This window comes from Triturus cristatus, chromosome 8 (genome assembly GCF_964204655.1).
Source record: "Triturus cristatus chromosome 8, aTriCri1.1, whole genome shotgun sequence".
Classification (NCBI taxonomy): Eukaryota; Metazoa; Chordata; class Amphibia; order Caudata; family Salamandridae; genus Triturus; species Triturus cristatus.
Window position 1 is genome coordinate 777,280,601 of NC_140591.1, and position 23,306 is coordinate 777,303,906.

Below are 23,306 nucleotides of genomic sequence, written 5' to 3' on the forward strand. Positions count from 1 at the left end.
GTCATTGCCGAGACTCAAACCCAGTTCCCCAGATTCTAGGTCGACCGCCCTAGCCGTTAGGCCAACTCCTCTCCCCCAGCCTTTGCTGTGGTTTGGTCCCTGAAGAAGCTGGGACCATATGTGTTTGTTTCTCACTTCCTGGTTCAAACTGATCACAAGCCTCTCAGATTGGTTATGGAAATGAAAGGGGAAAACCCTAGATCTTTTAAGTGGTCTTCATCTCTACAGGGAATGAACTATACAGTGGAACACAGACCTGGGGCTCACCATGCCAATGCAGATTGCCTTTCCAGGTTCTTCCACTTAGACAATGAAGACTCTCTAGGGAAAAGTTAGCCTGACCCTTTCTCATTTGGGGGGGTGTCATGTGGGAAAGTGGCTATTTTGACATGGTTAGCCCCCACGTTTGCCTGATGTATGATGTGACTTTGAAGTGAAAGTGCACTGGGTCCCTGCTAACCTGGTTCCCAGTGCCAGATCACTTTCCACTTTCCTAAAACTGTAGGCCTGTGGTAAATGGGACTGAAGGGTCAAATGGGGCTGCAGCACAAATTGTACCACCACAGAGACCCCTCACCAAGACCATGCAAACTTCCGTTGCAGGCTGAGTGTCTTGGTGCAGAGAAAACTGAAGAGTCGACATGGCACACAGCCCTGTGTGTCATGCCCCTGTACACTGCATGAGGTATATGTAAGTCACCCCTACTGCAGGTCTTACAGCCCTGAGGCAGGGTGCACTATACCCCATGTATGGACAGATCTGCATGAGCAGATATGACCCTACAATATCCAGTTCACTCTTGGATATTGTAAGTGCACAGGAAAGCCATAAAGAGTACATGAGCTAGATACTTGGTATTTCATGTTTTCTAGCTTCATGATGGCTTCACTGTATCCTAAGATGTTTGGTACCAAACATCTTGTCTTAATAAATCTTCACTGATGCCAGTGTTGGATTTATTAATAAATGCACATAGGAGACCATTTAGAGGGTCCCCTGGAAATCTACCAAGCACTGGTGTGACCTCTGACTAGTCTTAGCCAGCCTGCCACCACCAGACATGTTGCTGACCTCACAGGGTGTGGGCCAGCCTCTTAGAGGCAGGTAACAAAGCTTGCTCTGGGTGGCCTTCCAAGGCGGGAGGTTTCAAAGGCGATACCACCTTTGAAATGCGACTCAAGCAGCTCCAACTAGTGGATAATGCTGACCCCCTTATCTGCTCCATATTTGGCAGGAGGACAGGTGGCAAAATTAGGTAAATTAGTATGTGGGTCCCCATTCAGCCACCGCCACCCCTAAGGTGGGGCAGGTGATGTGAACACCACCTTTCATTTCCCTTCATCTTGGTTTGAGGGGAAATTAGCCAATTACGGTCAGGGTAGTGCCCCTTCCCACAGAAAGTGGTCACTTAGAGGGTGCAGACACTCCAAAGGTAGGTAGACCATTAGCTACTACCTCTCTCCCCCTTTAACACCCCTAAATTTAGTATTTAGGTGGCATCCCTGCGCCCTGAACTCAGCTTTGATGGACACAGAGAAGAAAAGGAGAAAGAAGAGCACACTGTGCAGAGAGTCCAGTGTGGCCAAGATTGGTATACAGAGGCAAAAGTAGATAATAGTAACTCTCTATTTGTGGAAGTGTGGGCGAGCAGATAGGCTTATCAGAGGGTAGTGCTAAGCATTTGTTGTACTCACAGAAGCAATAAATAAGACACACACTCAAGAATAAATCCGAGACCAGTTTATAAAAATAACCGATTTTGATAAAATTATTCAGACCAAGAACTTTGTTCTACAATAAGTACTTTAGATATATGAATTTTTCAAGTTGGCAAAAATAAATCAGTTGTGCACAATTATGCACCATTGAAGTCAATGGAAGAAAAAAGTAATGGATATTTAAATCATACAGTTGGATTTCGAGGTTCACCTTCAGGATTGAAGTAAGTAGTAAGGCCAGGTCCAATGTTCCACCAGTGGATTCTCTGGAGCATCCCAGATTTGGCCGGGAGTCGAATGCTGAGGTTACTGGTTGCTGGTGCGCTACGAAGAAGGGAGCCACTGGAAAACACACTGCACATGAGGACTTAAAGGTAAGTCCGTGGGTTCCACTCGGGGGAGCAGGTCGCAAGAGATTCATGACCATGGGAGCACAGCTGGTTCATCGGTACCCAGGCCAGGTGGGCTGGATGCAGAGCAGATAGGTCAACCTGGCGACGTGTGTCAAGATATCCTCAGGGTCAGGGGCAGACAGCTTGGAGAGGCAATTTTGTGACAACTGGGCCACTCACGAAGTGGGTCTCAGGGGTCTCAAAGTCCTTTGACAGGTGCTTGCCTCAGGGGAGTTGGAGTCCAGATTGGACTCTTGGTCTGTATGTATGTATAGTGTGATTTGAGCTTTCCTATGCAAGGAAGTGCTTCCTTTGTAGAAGTTAAGGATAACTAGTTTTTTTTGTAAGAATGCATTTGCAAATGCTTTCAACAAAAACACTTCATTTAAAGACCTGCAAAACAGAACTTGGGCCAATGTAAAGCAAATGGTATCTTTATTCCCCCACAGACAATTTGCAAGATTTTTCGAGACTTGGTTTGCATGATTTATTAACCACTGCTCCACCGCCTCCCATCCACTGATATCATACCTGTCTGCCCTCCTGCAATCAATCTGTCAGAACAGGCCAGGTTAGGTAGCAGCTGGGCCATGTTGCCACTTACCAAAATCTGGAGCCGAGACGTTTGGCTGCTAGGTATTGGAGTCGGCTCACACAGGGTCTTTAGATCAGTTTAGCTCCACTTAGAGGGATGGCACACCACTACCATGCTATGTAAGGTAGTAACCAGTAAATTAAAATACCCCCACCTGACACCAAAGCTCAGATCACACCAAGCAAGTGAAGCAAGTGAGCTTGAACCTCCCTAGAAGAGATCCCTTTTTTCTTCCGCCCATATATCTATCTATTGTTCCTTTCAGCCTTCAATTTACATATTGATATCCACGTTTCACCTTTACATTCTGCCATCCATTCATTCTTTCATCCATTATTCAATTGTTCACCATTCCTTCCAGCTGCTATTTTATCCAACCATCCATCATCTATACATGCTTGCATCTATCCATCCATCCATCCATAGATCCATACATCCATCCATCCATAATTTGACTTCCCTCAATAAAGCATTTCCTCTATCGATTGATCCTTTTGTCTATCCACTAATCCTCTCAGATTTCCATTTACTTTACATCCATCCATACTCTCATATCTCCATTTACCATGCCACCCACCATCTTAGATTTCCATTTACTCTGCCATCCTTTCACCCACCCATCCATCATCCATCCTCTGAGATGTCCATTTACTCTGCCATCAAATTCACCCTACAATCCATCCATCCTCTTTGATTTCCATTTATTCTGCCATCCCCTCAACCACCCATCCTTGTGTCATCTCAGATTTCTATTTAACTCTGGTGCCCAGCCATACATCCACTCAGATTTCCATTTATCCATCCATCCATACTCAGATTTCCATTTACTCTACCATCCTTTCATCCACCCATCTACCCACCCTTTTAACCCACTCATCCACTCACCCTTTTACCCGCTCATTCACCCATTCTTTCACCAACTCATCCTTTTACCCACCCACCCATCCATCCTCTTAGATTTCCATTTACTCTGCCAACCTTTCAACCATCATTGAGTCATCCTCCCAAATTTCAATTTACTCTGCTATCCCTTCACCTTCTGATCCATCCACTCTAATTCGCATTTACTCTGCCATCCTTTCCCCCATCCATCAATTTATCCTCTAAGATTTGTATTTACTCTCCCATTCTTCCATCGATCCACAACCCATCCTCCCAGATTTCTATTTACTTTGCCATCCTTCCATCCATCCATCCATCCTATTTTCTATTCATTCTACCATCCTTGCACACACTCACCCATCCATCCTCTTAGATTTCTATTTACTCTACCATCCATTCACCCAACCATTAACTCATCCTCTCACCCATTTATCTACTCATCTTTTCACCTACCCGTCCTGCCCTCTACTCATCGTCCCATTCTTTTATCCATCCATCTAGCCATCTTACATTTTGTATTTAATCTGCCATTCTGTCACCTACTCATCCATGCATCATCTCAGATTTCCATTTACTGTGTCACATCCATCCTTCATCTGTCTTCCAATTCACTCTACCATCCTTTCATCCATCCATCCTTTCACCCACTCATTCTTCCATCAACCCATCTATCAACCCATCTATCCACCCATACTTTCACCCACCCATCCATCCTTTTGCACACCCATCCTTTAATCCATCCACCCATCCTTTTACCTACTAATTCACCCTTTCAGCTACCCATCATTTCACTAACTCATTCATCCATCTTTTCATCCCCATCCATACGTTCACCCACTCATGCACCACTGTTCTACAACTCATCCTTCTTTTTTCCCTTTAGTGTTAGTTATGAACTTTTATCTGCCAATGTGCAGATAAAAGAGGCCCATAAAGAACCCCACCCCGTCTGGCTCTACTAAAGGGGGGCTCACTACGCCCCTGACTGCCATGTGTCCTCCATGGTCAGGCGGAACACAGTCTGAGACACGGATCACTTGAATCTCACTGAGGTTGAATCACTGGGCACAGGCCTTAGTTGATGAGTTTACGTAAATGACATAACGTTCTCGCTCTTGACCACACTCCTGGCAAGTTTTCCTTACAAAGACAGCTTCAACACCATTGGACAGCAGCTCAGGAAGGGGAGGACTCATTAATGCGGCCTACCAATAAGGGTTTGATGTGGACTAAGGCAACGCCTGTCCGGGACAGCCCCAGCTAGCATAATCGTAGTTGTTGTAGCTGTTGCAACTTTCCGGATGAATTTTGCCTTTTCATTTTTAAAAATAAATATGTGACTAACCCCGACTTTGCTGCAAGGCAGGGATTCATCCATATTGAGTCTAATTGTTCTAGATAGAAACGTAGTAATCTTCAAGGTATTGGATACGTTGTGTGTATGCATTGCAAGCAGGTAGCTGGATGCCCTGTGTGAAGTTTATTTATTTATTTATTTAATGCGTTTTTATATAGCGCGGACTTTACCCGAAGGTGTCAGAGCGCTTCACAATAGCAGCAGTAATGATACATAAGGAGCAAAAATAAAGTGAGCATGTTACAAAATCAAACGGTACGTTACATGAGGCAATAGTGACAATTGTGCAAGTATCAAGGGCAAACAAAATACAAGAGGTAGCAAACGATACGTTACAAACGGAAAAAGTGATGTGTGCAGGTTACAAGAGCATACAAAGTACACCTAGATGTAAAAAGTAAAAAGAAAAAAAAAAAAAATATTGCAATAAATGGCCGACACTCAGAACACTAAAACAGAAGTTACGTTACATGAGGCAGTGGTGGCCATAGTGCATGTATCAAAAGCAAACAAGATACAAGAGGTAGCATACGATACGTTACAAAAGGAGAAAGTGACATGTGTGCATGTTACAAAAGCGATCAAAATACAAGTAAAAGTATAATACTGCAATATATGGCAGACACTCAAAAAACAAAACACACTGGGAATGCACTTCTATAGGCATGGAGAACAGAATTTCCTATAATGGAAGGACTTCCTTCAGAAAATATAGGGCGTGAATTAAATTTGGAAGTGTCTTTGAAGGAGGAGAGATTTGAGGTCAGTTTTGAAGGCCTGGGAAGAGGTGGTGGTCCGGAGCTGAGGCGGAAGTGAGTTCTAAATTCTCACCGCGTTGCCTGAAAAGGATTGGGCCATCGATCTTTCCTTCTTGAAAGTGGGAGGTTCAAGCAATACATTTTCTGCATTCCGTGATGGTCTGGAGCCACCAGAGAGTTTCAGTTTATCCGCCAGGTAGCGAGGGGAGGATGAGTGCAAGGCTTTGTGGGTGATACAGGCAGTCTTGTAGATAGATCTTGCCTCTATGGGAAGCCAACGGAGGGTGGATAAAATGGGTGTGATGTGGTCGCTTCTTTTGGCCCCATGTATGAAGCGAGCTGCTGAATGGAGAACAGACTTCAGGGGGGACAGGTGGGACTTGGGGAGGCCAGTAAGAAGAGAATTGCAGTAGTCCAATCTGGAGAGAACCAGCGATTGGACCAGGGTTTTAAGGTCGTGCTCCGGGAAGAAGCGACGAATATCCCCAAAGAAGGCGCAGTTGGTATCGAGCAGACTTTGCAATGGAATCGATGTGGGAGAGTAGATTGAGTTTTTTGTCGAGTATGACGCCAAGGGATTTTGCGCTCTCGACAATGATGGGTTTATTGTTCAGTAGATTAATCTGATCCATCCATGATTGCACTGGGGGAGGAGAAAGTGAGGAGGAGGAATTCAGTTTTGGAGGGATTCAGGACCAGTTGATGAGTTAACATCCAGTTTTGAATGGAGTCGAGAGTAGAGCTTAGGAGGGAGAGATCGTGAGTGGAGGTCACCTTAAGGTAGATTTGAGTGTCGTCCGCATATAGATGATAGTGGATCCCGGATTTACTCAGGAGATTTCCCAATGGTTCTAAGTAGAGATTGAACAGTGTGGGTGCAAGTATAGAGCCTTGAGGGACACCTTGACCGACCGCTAAAGGAGATGAAAGACTGTTCGCTATTTTGATCATTTGGGATCTATCAGAGAGGAAGGAGGCAAACCATTTGAGCACAGTGCCCTCCATGCCCATTCTCTGTTGCAGAGTGTTAAGGAGAGTATTGTGATTGACAGTGTCAAAGGCTGCAGAAAGGTCAAGAAGAATTAGAAGACAAGACTCCCCTGAATCGAGTATCCGCAGTGCGTCATCAATCACTAGCAGCAGGGCTGTTTCAGTGCTGCAGTGTTGAATGAAGCCGGACTGGAAGTTGTCCAGAAGATCATTGTCCTTGATATGGCGAGAGAGTTGTTTCGCTACACATTTTTCTGTGATTTTCGCAAGAAAGGGTAGGTTAGTGATGGGACGGTAGTTGTTAGGGTCGTTCGCATCAGCGGTGGGTTTTTTAAGCAGAGGGGTGACCTGCCCAGTTTTGAAGGAAACAGGAAGGGAGCTTTGACTGAGGGAGAGGTTGACCAGAGTGGTCCAATAGGAGAGAGAATGGGTATAGAAGTCAATGGCACTAGGGATGGGGTCAAGAGAATGGTTAGAGGGCTTTGTATCGAGGATGCATTTAAGTAGGGCATCATCAGAGATGGGGTCAAAGTTTTGCCAAATGGTTAAGGATTTGCGCTCCTCTGTAGGGGTAGGATGAATGACCTGATCTACAAGTGATTTCACCTTTTCATCAAAGAATATAGCGAATTCCGCTGCTTTCTTTGTGGAATCCTTCAATTTGGAGGTTGGGGGAGAGCTGTTTGGGTTCTTGATGAGGTCGAATAGTTTTTTGGGTCTATTTTTGGCTGAGTCAAGGAGAGATTTGAAGTGCGACGCTTTTCCAAGGAAGATGTGCTTGTGGTACTTGGATCTTGCTGAACGAAGCGTGGCCAGATTTTCGGTGGAGGGCGCTTGTCTCCATTGTTTCTCAAGGACTCTTATGTACTTCCTTTCTTCATAGAGGGATTTGTTGAACCAAGGTGCTGAGGGAGTGGGCCTTTTCTTTTTGCTTTGGAGAGGAGCGACATTATTGATTTCGACTGCAAGGACTGTGAGGCATTGGGAGGTGAGTTCGTTAACATCTAGGTCCGGGTCTAGCCTTGGAAGTGATAGCAAAGCAGAATCGCAGAGGGTACTGAGGTCAATATTTTTAGTGTCACGGAACCAGGAAGTAGCCCTCTTAGGCTGGCCGAGAGTTATAGAGTGTGATAGCTGAAGAGAGAATGGGATGAGGAGGTGGTCAGACCAGTCTACATGAATAGGGGTAGCGATGATCAGCAAGCCTGCTTTAGAAATGACAAGGTCCAGGGTTGAGCCCTTAGAGTGTGTTGTTTCAGTGCAGTGTTGGATAAGATTGTTTGCAGAGAGGAAGGTGGCCAGTAAGTTTGCATAGGTGTCTTGAGGCGAGCCCCAGTGGACATTGAAGTCACCCACGAAGATCTGATTGTCACTTTGCGAGTATTGGTCGCTGATGCAGTCCGTGAGTTCCTCCATAAACGAAGGGCTGCTTCCAGGCGGGTGGTAGATAACATGGAATCTGAGAGGTGAGCGGTGGTGCAATTGAAGCTCAAGAGATAGGCATTCAAAAGTGTGGAAGGAGCTGTTGGGAAGAGCCTTAAGTTGAAGGGAGTTTCTAAAGATGACTGCAACACCTCCCCCAACTTTGTCAATTCTGTCATTTCTAAGTATAGAATAACCTGTGGGTACAAGGAGATCAAACATAGAGTGAGAGGTATCGTTGAACCAGGTCTCAGTGAGGAAGAGCATGTCAATATTGTGCAAGTTGATGGTATCGGAGATTTCAAGTTTGTGTTTTATTGCAGATCTGCAGTTGTGGAGCATACAGCGCAGCTCTGTCGCGACTGTTTTGGTGACGGGGGCACTTGGGCTATGAGGGGTGATGGGGATATTGTACCTGTATGAGGGTGCTCTGGAGGGTTTAGGTGGACGAGTGGTTCTGACAGAGGAGATGGTCGGAATGGTGTAGATAGCAGGGTTACTGGGAAGTGAAAGTGGAAGAAGGGTGGCATTCGAGTGCTTCTGAGAATTTGCAGATGACAGGCTATGCTTAGCTATTATGGGGTGTGGGGGCGAGGTGCATCTCGTGGGAGGGCGAGTGTTTTCCAAAGGAATTGAGGTGTATGGAAAAGTTGAGATCTTGGAGCTTAAAGCTAAAATGGTAGCTTCAAGTTGGGAGATGGAGGTGATTAGAGAGCCTAGCTTATTTTCCAGTGAGATTAAGGCAGAGCACGGCATGTTGGGTGACTCGATGGAGACAGGAGGAGGTGCACTTGGCGGTTTAAGGCAGGGAGAGGTGGGGGAGCGGAAGGGGAGTAGGGGTATAGGGTTCAGAGGTGGGGAAGGGTGTTGGATGAGAGCAGGAGTTGGTGCACCAGGGGTGGAAGGGGAGTTGTCTTTGTTAGCGTTGCGAGACGGATAGGAATTAAGGACAAAATTAGGGGGCGATAGAAGAGGAGCGGGGCGGTGGGGCGGAGGGAGAGGGGAGGGGTGTGGGGAGTCATAGGGATGAAGGAGGTTTGGGAGGAAGAGAGGGAAGGGGGTTGGAGAGGTCCTGGCAGCTAGGTGAGGTGGTGGCTGTGAGGGTGCGGGTATCTGGCAGAGTGGGGAGGGTTGGGAGATAGGGAAGTTGAAGAAAGGTAGTGGATCTGCTCGGCCCGAGAGAGGGAAAGGATTACCAGGGGGGCAAGGGGGGTAGCACAGCGTTGCTGGAGGAGTGTGGGGAAGGGGAGAAAATGAATGTATTTGTGGGGAAATTGGGGTACATAGTGAGGGGAGGTAAAGCAGAGAGGAGGAGGGAATAAGGGGAACGAAAGGAAAGTTAACTAGGGGAGAAGGCTGGAGGAGAGGTGGTCCAAGGAGGGGGGTGGCAGGAAGGGATAGGGGGGAGGAGATGAGAATGGAGTGCCAGGATGGTGCAGAATGGACGAGGAGTGTGTTAGCTAGAGGTAAGGCTGAAGTGAAGGGGGGTGGGGGGCATACTGTGAGGGGGGAAGAGTGGGAGGGGAGGGCCGAGGGGCGACCTGTGTCTCCCAAGGGTGCAGCCTATTAGAGAGTGGGGGAGACAGGGGAGGAGATAGGGAGTAATTGGTGGAGCTAGATGAAGAGTCAAGGGATAACCCGGTCGCAGGGGGGGGATAAGGGAAGGGAAGAGGTGGTCAAAGAGAGAGAGACAGGTGTCTTTGGCTTGGATCATGACCGTACCATTGTTATAGAGTGAAATAGTGAGGGAGCCATTGAAACACGCAGAGGGGGACATTTTTAGCTGTTTCCCATGAGGGATAGAGGAGGAGGATGTGACGTTAAGGGAATTGTAAAAACTGGTGGACCAAGAGGGGATGTCGTACGTGAAAAAAATGAGGTCGTTTTTTAGCCTCCCATAACGACCATTGTAAAACTGATCAACAAAAAGGGAATCAGGGAAACATTCAATGGTGTTATGCTTAAAACGTTTTGCTGCAGCTTTAGTCAGGTTAGAAGGGTAAATGATTTTGTAGCAATTAATTTCAGACTTAATTCGAGTGGAGGCCATGTTGGGAAATTGTGGAGGAGGAGGATGGTGGGGATATGAGAAGGGTGTTACTAGGAGAGCAGTGGTGAGGAGAGGTATAAGGACAAGAAGAGGGCACATAATCCAGAAGGGTGAAGGGATCTGAGCTATTGTGGAGTCAGGAAGGTGAGGCGATTAGGAACAGGTTGTTACATCAGAACAGGACTGATTCAACAAGATAGGACTGTAGATGGAGTGGTGTAGGAGGAAAATCGCTGTACTTAGCATCATCCTGTGACATAAACCACATTATGCATAATATCACAATAGGTGCCAAACGCAATCTACACTCGAGATCACAACAGACTAATATTAGACACATACCTCCTAAGTATCTCCAACATTAGGGGCAAAAAGCCCAGGGTGGAACATAATCTGACTAGCATAAACCAAAGTATGCAAGACAACCTCCAAATCATAAAGAAAAACACAGTTAGGGGTAGCCAGAGCAGGGTCTGAGAATCAAACTACATGAAATACATTTCCTAGCACCACAAAAACACATTAGGGCCTGGCGCCCTACAGATCTCCCGGTCCCCCTGGTCAACTGGCCATCTCAAAGAGGTTTGTATGCCCTATGTTCTGAATGTCTGGGCTGCTGCCAATGCAGCGAAAGACCAGGGTGCGTACTTGCGCAAATCTAAACGTTGCAGCTGGCACTAAGTGCTGCGCAGCTGTGAAGAAATGGGGCAGGGAGTGCATCTCACTTCAAACTCAGCCAGACTTACCCCCCAGACTAAGAGACAGGAGGAGGACAACTTCAGTCGTGCCCTGAGGTCGCTCTCCCTAGTTCGTCGCTTTACTGTATTACCTCTATGATCATGGTGGGATGAGGGTGAGGGTGATGTGGCGAGTGTAGTGGCATTGCTTGCCTTCTGATTTTTCCCACCATCTCGGGCTCACCGTTCTGCTTGGCTTGGGCTCCTCACGGTTTCAGCTTTGGTGCACCATTTTCTCGCAGCCTCGGGATCTCCGAGATCTTGGAAACTCTGCAAAATTCACCCTTATTTCCGATGAGGGTCATACGCTTTTATTGCCGTTGAGGGCTGCCATTGATCAGCAGCGTATACAATCGGTTGGCATGCGAGGTTCTTTAGTCACGGAAATACACCACGATCGTACTGCTTCTAGGAACAGTCACCCAGCAGCACCTCAACAAACTCTCATAGTTGTAGCATCATATTCGTTCCCTCCTAACCTGAGTGCTGATCACTTCCCGGGGTTAAGCAGCTTCGATGGGGTCCGTGGGCTCCGTGGGCTTTTGTGTTCTTGCTCGCTTTGCTTGCTTCGCTTTAGGATCAGTTTCGGTTTCGCATCGCCATCTTGGGTCTCGTGTCTGTGCCCAGCAAAAGTCTGAAAATCGGACTTTATCCTCTTCGCTGATTTCTCCCTTTGGTTGGCTTTCATGCCCCAGTCATTCCGATGCACGGAGGTGTCATTACCGTGTCTTTTGGTTCGGTGTGCTGGACTCCGTCGGTAGGTAGGGGTTGCCTCAAAGGAGGGGGGGCTCTCCAGACGCGATGCTGGCGAGGCCCCACCGCCTCGCGGGGGCTGTGTTAAACCATTGGCGTAGGAGCCCTGAGGGCAAAGGTCACAAACTTACTTCAGATTCCTCCTCGGTTTGCGCTCTGTGTTGAAGTTTCCAGGGGGGGCCCACCTGGGAACCTCAACACACCTGGGCAGCGAATGCTGCACCCGAGGCAATGGGACTTTTCGGCCGTGTAGTTTTGTTTTTTGACTTTATAGGTATTCGCTCAAAAACTCAGTAGCAAAGTTTTGTAGGCTAATACGCGGGAACTGATTGAAGCTACAGCTTATAAGAGAACCTTACATTAATGTATACCCGAATAACAAAGTCAGTACCATTGCTTTAATCACAGGCACACTGTACTTCCGGTCTATGGCTGACATACCTGCATTCGTGTCACTACACCTCTTAACTCTTATGAAAAAGCCAGACCTATTGGCTGTGTCAATGCTTATTTGTTTTTGATTTTTGCAGGGTCCTATTTTGATGGAGCTACTGACATATCTTTTCCATGGGCACAGCATGAGTTTTCCTGGGACCACGTAAGCATGGTGTATAATGTAGTTTTAACCTACGTCATGGACCTAGAACATGCCTTAAAGTACTTTTTCATTAGAGAGTAGAGGTTTTGCTAAAAGACGTTTGCTCCCTCAATGAGCCGTTAGGCCTGATATATTTGATATACTTGTTAATAAAATACAATGTTTATCACACAGGCAGCTGGAAACCTTTTTGCTGTTTAAAAAACACTAATTGGATTGGTGTATGGAACCACCCTAGTAAAAAACAGTTATTAAAAAGAGTGCATCTCTGAAATAGTGTTTGGAGACAGTGTTTACATGCACCTTTCTTTTCTCAGTTATCGTACAGTGGAAGAAATTCAAGAAATGACGAGTAAAAATGACCCTATAGTTCTTTTGAAGGACAGACTGATAAACAGCAACCTAGCAAGCATGGAGGAATTAAAGGTACTACAGTTCTTTTATAAAATGCAATTTGTGCTTTTGATTAAACTTTTATACAAATGTATTTTACAAAGTGGTGCACCTAACTTCTGAAGATTAGTCAAATAAGCATATACGTAAACCTTCTTTGATAACCTGTTGCTATGAAAGAATACAAGCGATTTATTGATTACATTGATCAGTCACTATCAGTATTACTCATAAGTAGACTCCCAAACCTTAATATTCCTGCTTTTAGCTCCATTCCTTTCCAACACTTGGCAACAGCATCTGCCGACCTGAATGGCCTGCAGTTTACCCTTGCCCTGTGTTTTTAGGTCTCGCCTGACCCAGCGCATGCGCTGGTCTGGCGAGACTTATTGAGAGGGCTCCAAAAAGTGCTACCAGGCCAGCCTAGAGCTACAGTGCATGTGCGCGCGCGACGCGTTTTACCGCGATTACTTTCACTTTCACGCCCACACGGCCGCTTTGATTTTGATAGTGATCGCGATCACTTTCACTTTCGCGGCCGCAGGGCCGCTTTGCATAGCCAATAGGTCTCGCTTTTGGGACCTTATAAGTATTTAGTTATGCAACAGTTGCATGGCTAAACACTTATAAGGTCCAAAAGGCGAGACCTATTGGCTATGCCAATGCTTGTTTGTATTACTGTAATGTCGATTGTCTGTCCTTTTTAGGTATTCTATGCTAATGCAATGAAGAAGCAAAATACATAGGGAGGAGCTCTTGGGCAACCCCTATTAGTGAGCGTCTAGTTGACAGTCTTAGGACTTGATTTCGATCTTGGAAGTGCCAGGGGATATAATGCACTTGCAATATGGCTAACAGGATATCCGTCATGTTTGTGACAGACTATCCCATATGCCAAGCTCTAAACAGGCCCTAATTCCTATCTTGGATCAGCCAAACTGACAGTCAGTGATTGGAATGTCATTCATCATGAGTGAAGGCCAAGGAAAGGCAAAGGAGTTCACCTCAACCACTGGGAGAAACTATGCAAGGACGATGAGAACTGAATTGGCCACGCTGACCCTCTTTTAAGATAACCGCCACATTAACGGTGACCTCATCATCACATTCATGCGGCAGGAACATGTTTTGTAACGTTATTTCTACAGTACATGCACGGAAGCACCTTGGAACTTTCTAGAACAGCAAAAACATGGAATCAGCAGCGGCGGTTAAGGTGGAGGGGCGTCTCCCCGCTGCTTCAGCTGCAAGCTGAATGCAAAAAATAGAATGATAATAACATTTGTTTTTTCACTTTATTTTTTGCATTTAGGTTGCAGCTGAAGCCAGGTGGGCGGGCTGGGCTCCCCGCGTGTCACAAGGAGGATGAGGGTGGCAGCACCTAAATTTAAAGTGCACATGATGCTTTGGCCAGCCATCTTGGGCCTGCCATACCATCATGCGCACTGTGCATGTCCTCCACGATGGCTGCATTACAGCCTGGGTGGAGAACATGCACAGCCTGCCAGCCCCTGTATGAGCGCCCAACCACGGCACTTAGACTAATCACAACACTTCTAAGGCAGTGTTGATTTGTCATGGGATTCTGGGAGGCTGTGTGCTTCCTGCCATGCAGAGAGGAGGACGGAGAAAGAAGAGGCGGTGGGTTGGCGGTTAATAGGTAAGTCCTTTTTTTTATCATTCCCCCCCTCCCTGTGTCCCCCCGCCACCCACCTCTCCACCCCTGGGCGGTAACAGCCGCTCCTGGGAATCAGTAGTACTTTTAAAATCTTGAGCACCTCGAAAGGGATCTTTTGTCGAAAAGCCAAGTTTTTAGTAATTTTCAAAGAATTACCAGAGTTCCTTGAACATATAGTGGGGAAAAGGGAATTCCTGCTTAGGGCAAACATAAGAACATGGCAGGCGGATTGGAAGGGCAATCTTGGGGTTTGCCACTTAAGTTGCCAGCATGGTTTCTACTGCAGGGTGCCACCATCATGCTTAGATGTTTATGAGTGCTCACTGGATTTCTAAGGGTCACCACTGCCCGCAGCTTTGCAACAGGTGTAGTGTAATTGGCCTTATCAATGACGTACACTTATCAACTGTAAGTATGCAAATGCATATACCCGGGGCTTTAAGTGGGATAAAAAACATTGAGGGGTCTCTCAAAGGGGCGTGGCCAATGTAATTAAGGGCAAGGCCTAAAACACATTAGCTAAAAATCTGTGCTTAGCATAGTGTGCTGCCCGACTTATATTTTGCTGTTTCTGCCATTGCAACCAGATATATGATACAACAAGTAACATCATCAATCAATCATTAAATTTGTAAAGCGCGCTACTTACCCGTAAGGGTTTCCAGGCGCTGGGGGGGGGGGGGGGGTGCTGTTGCTACTGGTCGAAAAGCCAGGTCTTGAGTTGTCTCCTGAAGGTCAGTAGGTCTTCGGTTTGTCGTAAGTAGAGGGGAGGGTGTTCCAGGTCTTGGCGGCGCGGTGGGAGAAGGATCTGCCTCCGGAAGTGGTTCTACGGATTCGCGGGCCCGTGGCCAGGGCGTCTTAGGCGGAGCGGAGTGTCCTGTTGGGTACGTAGAAGGAGAGTCGGCTGTTGAGGTAGGCTGGGCCGGTTTTGTGGAGTGCCTTGTGTGCGTGGATCAGGAGCTTGAAGGAGATCTTTCTGTTGACGGGGAGCCAGTGCAGGTTCCTCAGGTGGGGGGTGATGTGGTCGCGGCATGGGGCGTCGAGGATCAGGTGCGCAGAGACATTCTGGATTCTTTGTAGTCTGTTAATCAGCTTGGAAGAGGTTCCGGCGTAGAGGGCGTTTCCGTAGTCGAGTCTGCTGCTGACTAGGGCCTGGGTGTTTTCCTCGTGTTTGTCGGGATCCATCTGTAGATCTTGCAGAGCATGCGGAAGGTATTGAAGCAGGTGGAGGAGACTGTGTTGATTTGTTTGGTCATGGTGAGTTTCGAGTCGAGGATAATTCCCAGGTTGCTTGCATGGTCGGTGGGGGCCGGGGGGGTCCCCAGTGATGCGGGCCACCAGGAGTCGTCCCATGCTGAGGGGTTGGACCCGAGGATGAGGATCTCCGTCTTGTCTGAGTTCAGCTTAAGTTAAGTCGGCTTTCCTTCATCCAGTCGGCGACGGCCTTCATTCCCTGGTGGAGGTTGGATTTGGCGGTGAGAGGGTCCTTGGTGAGGGAGATGATCAGCTGCGTGTCGTCGGCGTAGGAGATTATGTTGAGGTCGTGCTATCGGGCGGTGCGTGCTAGTGGTGCCATGTAGACGTTGAATAACGTCGGGCTGAGGGAGGATCCCTGAGGGACGCCGCAGATGATCTTGGAGGCCTCGGATCAGAACGGGGGAAGCGAACTCTCTGAGTTCTGCCGGAGAGGAAGGAGGTTGTCCAGTCCAAGGCCTTGTCACGGATCCCTGCGTCGTGGAGGCGCGTGCGAAGTGTGTGGTGGCAGACTGTGTCGAAGACAGCGGAGAGATCCAGGAGGATGAGGGCCGCCGTCTCGCGGTTGTCGAGAAGGAGCCTGATGTCGTCTGTGGCGGTAATGAGGGCGGTTTCGGTGCTGTGGTTGCTGCGGAATCCTGATTGGGAGGGGTCCAGGATGTTGTTGTCTTCGAGGTGACGAGTGAGCTGGATGTTAACTATCTTCTCGATGACCTTTGCTGGGAACGGAAGCAGGGAGATGGGCCGGAAGTTCTTGAGTCGCTCGGATCCGCCTTGGGTTTCTTCAGTAGGGCGTTGATCTCTGCGTGCTTCCAGTTCTCAGGGAAGGTAGCGGTTTCGAAGGAGAGGTTGCTGATGTTGCGCAGGTGGGGTGCGATGGAATTGCCGGCTTTGTTGCAGATGTGGTGTGGGAGAGAGTCGGACGTGGATTGTGCCCATGGTCTTGATTGCGTCCTCGATGCTCACGTTGGCCCAGGTTGTCAGGGAGTCGTGGACGGTGGGTCCGGTGCGACGAGGCCCGCAGGGGTTGTCCGGGGTTTGAAACTGTCATGGATGTCGGTGATTTTTCGGTGAAATACCTACAACAAGTCAGGACTTTGGGCTTCGTCAATGGTTGTTAGTTGCATAAGATAAATAAGCAGCAACTATGGCTTGTATATAATATTGAAAAAGCTTCCACTTAAAAGTCTTGGTGACACCACGACAATGTTGCTGCTCCTGAGTTTCAAAAAGAGAAGTGGCAATTTGCAGTGTGCGCTATTCAATAGGGCCCCCTCACTCGCAACAGTGCTTGAAGTCTTGTGTTTTAAAAAGCAGACACATGGGAGATGTAAGAAGCAAGGATTTCCCTTCCCTACAACGCTCCCTTGGCATTAGGTCATGCTGTAACTTCTCCACTAGTCAGGGCTTTAGGTGGGCCGGGTCTCACCGGGTCTGAGCACCGGCAGTTTTTTTAAGGAGGCCAAGAAACGGGTCTCTATTGAGCTCTGTTTTTGCCTGGGCACAGGCGGTCCGTCTTTTTCTGGACTGCAGTGACAGCAGGGGCATCGATGTGCGCATTCTCACACTGTTCACTTCTCACTAGTGGAGAAGTTACGGCATGACATCATTCCAGGTGAGCGTTGTAGGGGGAAGGGAAATCCTTTAAGGAGAGTCATTTTCTCTCTGGATTTTCCTTCTCTTTGAAACTCAGGAGCAGCAACATTGTCGTGGTGTCACCAGGGCTTTAAGTGGAAGCTTTTTCAATATTATATACAAGCCATAGTTGCTGCTTATTTATCTCATGCAACTAACAACCATTGACAAAGCCAATAGTCCTGACTTGTTGTAGATATGATGTTACCTGTATCATATATCTAGATGCAATGACAGACACAGCAAAATACAAGTTGGGTGGCACACTATGCTCAGCACAGATTTTAGATTAAGTGTTTTAAGCCACGCTAGTGAGAAGTGAGCAGTGTGAGCAGCGCACATCGATGTGCTTGCTGTCACTGCAGTCCGGAAAACAACGGACCGCTTGTGCCAGGGCACAAAACAGAGCCCGATAGAGACCCGTTTCAGGGCCCCCTTTAAAAATCTGCTGGTGCTCAGACCCGGTGAGACCCGGCCCACTTAAAGCCCTGCATATCCCATCATCACTCTGCATTAGCTCCGTAACCTGCACAGATGCTCCATCCCACACCTGTACTGGTCTTACTTCCATTGGAAGTATTCGGGGGCTCTCAAGCCAAATCTTTGCCCACAGTTGCTTAGTTGCAGTAGCCTCTAGTAGCTTGTTAAGACATTGTTGAGTACCACACTAGCAAGTCTTTGCACTGCTTGTCTCTTCTGATTTGTTTGTCTTTTGCACTCATCTTGATATCATTGTAGCAAGAAGGTCCGAAGGCTTCAGGTAAGTAGATATATCTTTATTGAAATAAAAGATAAAGTATTAAGCCTGCCCATCAGCATGGATCCACGCAGACGGGCTCCAACTGTCAACTGACTCAACCCCGCATGTAGGAGCCAGAATGCATGAATGCAACTGATCATGCAGCACGCTCGAGCTCTGACAAACCACGCTCAAACTCTAACATTCTAGGGATTCAAGTATTTGGGGACTCTCAAGTTGAATCTTTGCGCACAGTTGCTTAGTTGGAGTAGCCTCTAGTAGCTTGTTAAGACATTGTTGAGTTCCACACTAGCAAGTCTTTGTACTGCTTGTCTCTTCTGATTTGTAAATCTTTTGCACTCATCTTGAGATCATTGCTGCTCTGTTGCGCTTGCCGGTCAGAGGCAGTAACTGTCTTGATCCTTTTATTTGGGGGTACATCCTGGTAGGTGAGTGAAGTGTACAGCAGGCAATGGAGAACAGATGTGGCTTCTTATAGAGGGATCTTTTAGTAACCCCTCGATATAGTTTCCTACAGTAAGTCCAGACACGTATCTTATATTTTTTACCACTGAACATATAAGCATGTAGCTGGGCAAAATCCTGTTTGTTGCACGTTTGTTTTAGCAGATACCTCAAATCTTTTTTGTCAGTTAAACCCACCATATTGTTTTGCTGGATTGCCCTAAATAGCAATTTTTTTTAAGTAAAAAAAAAATATATAGATGATTTTATTCTTCTTCTATCTGTACAGGGCTTCCGCTAGGTGAGAGATCTAAGGATGTCACTACTATTTGGAAGACTAGGGTCAGACGTCCCTATAGGAGTGTTCATTTGACATCCTCCTCCTCATGTTCGCTTTCCGACTAGCTAATTGTATTTATCTGTTGAGGACATTTGTGTCACAAGTCACCAAACGGATGTTCTGCATGACTTGACTGTTGCTCACCAACAGGATGCTAGACTTTGTCACGCGGTGGCGGTACTCCTGAAGTTCTCCTCTTGTCATGATAGCAGCTAAGTAACAGCGTGGGGTACAGAACCTTTTGCCTCCACCCTAATAGGGAAGACTACATACTGGCTCTTCCTGTGTAAATCCATGTAGTTTGATTTCCCCTGATTGGATGAATGTACACGAGCCAGTAGTTTAATCTCTCCAGCTGCGCCTCCCCAAGTGACGTTAACTACTATCATGATGACACTATGTGCCACTGCTTTAAAACTGCACCTGCAGTAACCCCCAGTAACACTGATTTCTGGCATGAGGGTCTGTGTGTCTACATCTCATAGCTGCCCTCATTATCCTCTCCAAGCAGAGCTGACCTCGGGTTGAGAGTCCTTGTTCCTCCTGCTATCACTGGGACATCTGTAAGCACTTTGGGGCAGATTTACAAGCCCCTTGCAACACATTTACGCCACCGTTGCATCACTTCTGTGGCGCAGCGGCGGCGGAATGCCAGCGCCATGTTGCGCCTTATTTACAACGTGACGCATCTAGGGAGATGCGTCACATTGTAAAGCCCTGCGCTACATTAAACCTGCATCAGGTTTAATGTATGAAGGGTGGGCGTTCCGTCGGAAGAAGCCTCGGAAAAGTGACGCAGTGAAATCTACAAGATTTCACTGAGTCACTTTTCCGACGCTGCTGCATCAAAACCCTGCACCTGCCTGAAGCAGGCGAAAGGCCTGACGCAGCATGTTAGGTATTGGTAGCCCCTGAGTATTGCTGGAGTTGCAACACGCTTGCGACGCCATCAGATGCGTCACGCATCTGTTTACCCTTGCGCATGATGCGCCGCATTGTAAATGCGGTGCATCTGTGGTGGCGCAAGGGTAAACTTGCCTGACGCATCTTACCTGGCGCATCCCTGCTGATATGCAGGGATGTGCCAGTCCTTGTAAATCTGCCCCTTTGTTTCCTCCATTGTAGCATCATACCTGTCGGCTCCACAATAGTGGTTAGAAACGTAAGATAAGTGCTTTATGGTAAAGCACACATTACATGTAGCTCTACATTCAAAACATGTTCCACTATTTTCAAAGCCTTGCACATGAAAAGTCTGGCATTTATTAAATCTCCGATCCACAAGTACTCCCCCACCAGAGATCTCAGATCCACCCATTTGCACCTGTTTGTAATCCCCCAATTTTAGAGGTTTCGGATAGGTGGAGTCAGGTTTTCTGTCACGGCTCCTCGTGTCTGGAACTTCCTTCCTTTGAAACTTAGAACCACCTTGAATTATATGAAGTTTAGATAGATGCTAACGACTTGGCTCTTTAAGCAAGCTTAATAGTAGGTTTCCTGAGCTGTGCAGGGGTAGTTACCAAGTGCCATGAGACCGTTTGGTGTATGTGCACTATACAAGCTGAAGTAACATAACATAGATATACCAGGCGATATACCACAAGGTCCCTTACATGCTCCTACTTCACTTCGGAGTTAGATTTTGGGGCAAAGAGAGATAATGCTATTTTTGCATATCTGGTTTTGCAGAAAAGCCTAAGAATTTTGCTCTGGCTCCTCCTTGCCACATTCTTTTGGACAAAGTGCCTGTGACAACCTTTAGTGTAAAATAGTTTTAGTGCATGAAACTTTTGATATTACTGCTGTCGGCAACACTATGCAATGTTTTGTGTTGTGCAAACCCTTACTAAATCGGACAGACTCTGGGGAACGGACCTCAAAGCGTTTTAATTTTTAATACACCAAATTTTGTATGACTTTAGCTCTGGCCTTTATTTTTTGTTATTGTTATTCCATAAAAAACAAGGTTTCTTCTACGATAATGGGCCTCATTTATGAGAAGTGATGCATCTCTACACTGCCGCAGAGATGCGCCAAAATTGGGTACGAAACGCTGCTTGATTTATTTCCGACATGGATGCGCCAAATTTATATAAATGTCAATGACGCTGCCGTCCTGACGCACAATAAAGTGACGCTAGTGCTGCAAAAGTGTTGTATGTCAGAATTGCGGCACCACACGCAAGACAAACAACCGTTGCACCATTTTTTATTGTGTCAATATTGTAAAATTATTCCAAAATCGTCACTAATCAATACAAAAACAAATTTGAAGCTATAGAAGACATCCATGGAGGTAAGGTTGTTTTTATCATATAGTGGAAAGTATATTGCTGACGTTCCAGAGACTGGTGAGATGGAACCCAGACAATGAAGTGGGAGAAGAGGAGAAAGACTCCCCTTAGAAATTTGATTAGGCCATTTCTTTTACAGGGGGCTGCCAATTAGTCTTCCTGGAACTGCTATTTAGTGCATGGCAGGGGTGAAGGATAGGACTGCAGGAATGTTTTTAGGGTGTATAGGATTCTTAGAAGGGGAACAAGACTTTCTCTGTCTTCCTGATCACTGTCAGATTTGGATATTAAATGTCAAGATTCATGTGACTACACCTCCCTTCCCTTAAATCATGTCTCAGGTGATGTGCTCCTCCACCCCTCCCCAGGTCACCAACCACTGGGTAGGACAATTACTGATCCCTTACTGGACACACACAGGCAGCACCGATGGTTGTGAGCACCTTTGTCACTGGATTTCACCCATGCTCTGTGACCTTCAAGACCCCTTGTGATGTGTCCTGTTTAACTTCTGTTACAATTCACAAATTCTTGTTATGTTTCACTACTTGTGGATGCTATGTGCTCTCTTCCTGTTCTATGCATATTCACCTCAATAAAGAAAGGGTAAAGAATAAAAAAAAAGTAAAGATTCAGACTGCTCACACCATGCCTGCTAACTCTGTATAAAAGTGGGAGCAGTTGACCAACTTGTTGTTCCAGTCCCAAGTTCTCTTCAACTGAGGAGGGGGTACTCAGCAGAGTACTCAGAGGACCACCGCACAACCAAAGTCTGGTGTCTGCTAGATAGTCACTTCCCTAAAGGTGAGGGGACATCACCAGGAACCTGATCTGAACAAAGATTACTGACTTGTCCAGGGATCCAAGTGACACTGAGTAAGAGGGAAGGAAAGAGCCAACCCTGCAGGAAGAGTGGGCCCATTGGAAGTGGCTATAGATATTGAACCCGGTGAAGGCATCATCTAACAGAGACTCACAACCTGAGTGATCAACATGGTCATAAGATCCGACTGGTCTGTGCGGTTCGATCAGAGGAACCGGTAAACTGCCGAAGAGTGCCGGGTGGTCCCTGTTTACTATCCCTGTCATCAATGCCAAAGCACCTGAGCTAGTGTGCCTGATTGGCTGTTCCAATAGGTATCGACCTGTGGCACCCGCTGTGTGCTGGTGAAAGTGGACAATGTTACTGCAGCACTGCCAGTTCATGCTGTGCAGTCCTAAATGCCTCAAAGAAGACTGTAATCCAGAAGGTGCCCATCCAGCATACCCCTCTGCCTGTAGAGAACCTGGCACTGCCCCAAGACATGCATAGGAGTTAGTCCTGCTCCGTAGATCTGAGTTCATCATCTTGTGGCATTACATGCTGGAGACAGCACCTGGCACCAGTGACGTTTAGTTGAGGTAATACCACAACAACCCTCAGGACAGCAACTGGTAGTGTGTTGCTATTGCCAGAGCCCCACAACTAGACAAAAAGACTGGAAACTGTATCAACACAGGGAGGTCGCTGCACAACTAACCAAGGACTCACCGGAGCAACAGGACCAAACCTGATGAATCCATGAGGCACACCATTGGAGTACAGAAGAGGGCCCACTCCAAAAGCTCCCGCTCCAAGATTCACTGACTAGCTGGCAAGTGCTTGCCTCCAGAAGAACACATGAATGTCATGCAAAAATGCCCCGGCCACTGCTGGTGATCCTGCCACTTCAGGAAGGGTCCACAAAACCACCTGATCAGCACTACCATGAATTGGTGAAAAAAACCTTAAAAGGTCCTAGAGCCCTTTAGAGTATGCTGAGATAAGTGTGGTGAGAGCATTGCACACATACTATGGTCTAGGGCAGATTCCGACAAAGATAAAGACAAAGGGGGGAAGGGGTGGGTGAAGTGCAAGAGGGGCGAGGTACCACTTTGAAGCATAAGAAACTCATACCAACAAGTCAGGTATTGCAATTTTGTTGAAGTGTGTAGTCTATTGCTATTTGTGTAAGGGTATGTGTGTCCTATGAACAGAAGCACTGGGCTGGAAAACTGTCCCACTGTGCTATTGCGGGTCATGTTGAGCCCGCATAACCTCACCCAAAGTGCCTTGAGAAGCCTGCGAGTGCTCCCCATCGCTACCACTGAGAGTCAAGTGCTGAAAGGGTAGTACTTGGCCCAGTTTGCAGAGTCATAGTATGAAAGCCCTTGTGACAGCAGAGGCAAACAACCTCAGCCCACACGCCTGCAGCCAAAGTCACCTCCGTATGTAC

The 23,306-nt window shown here is 47.1% G+C and overlaps 1 protein-coding gene across 2 annotated transcripts in view; it reads left to right on the forward strand.

Annotated features, from left to right (window-relative positions):
• LOC146805085 (pyruvate dehydrogenase E1 component subunit alpha, mitochondrial-like) overlaps positions 1-23,306 on the forward strand; it is a 456,912-nt gene that overhangs the window by 408,232 nt on the left and 25,374 nt on the right. For both annotated transcript variants that reach the window (XM_085622221.1, XM_085622222.1), the window contains exons 10-11: positions 12,186-12,253; positions 12,571-12,679. In XM_085622221.1, the coding sequence (XP_085478347.1) occupies positions 12,186-12,253; positions 12,571-12,679 (177 nt within the window). The remainder of the gene's footprint in view (positions 1-12,185; positions 12,254-12,570; positions 12,680-23,306) is intronic.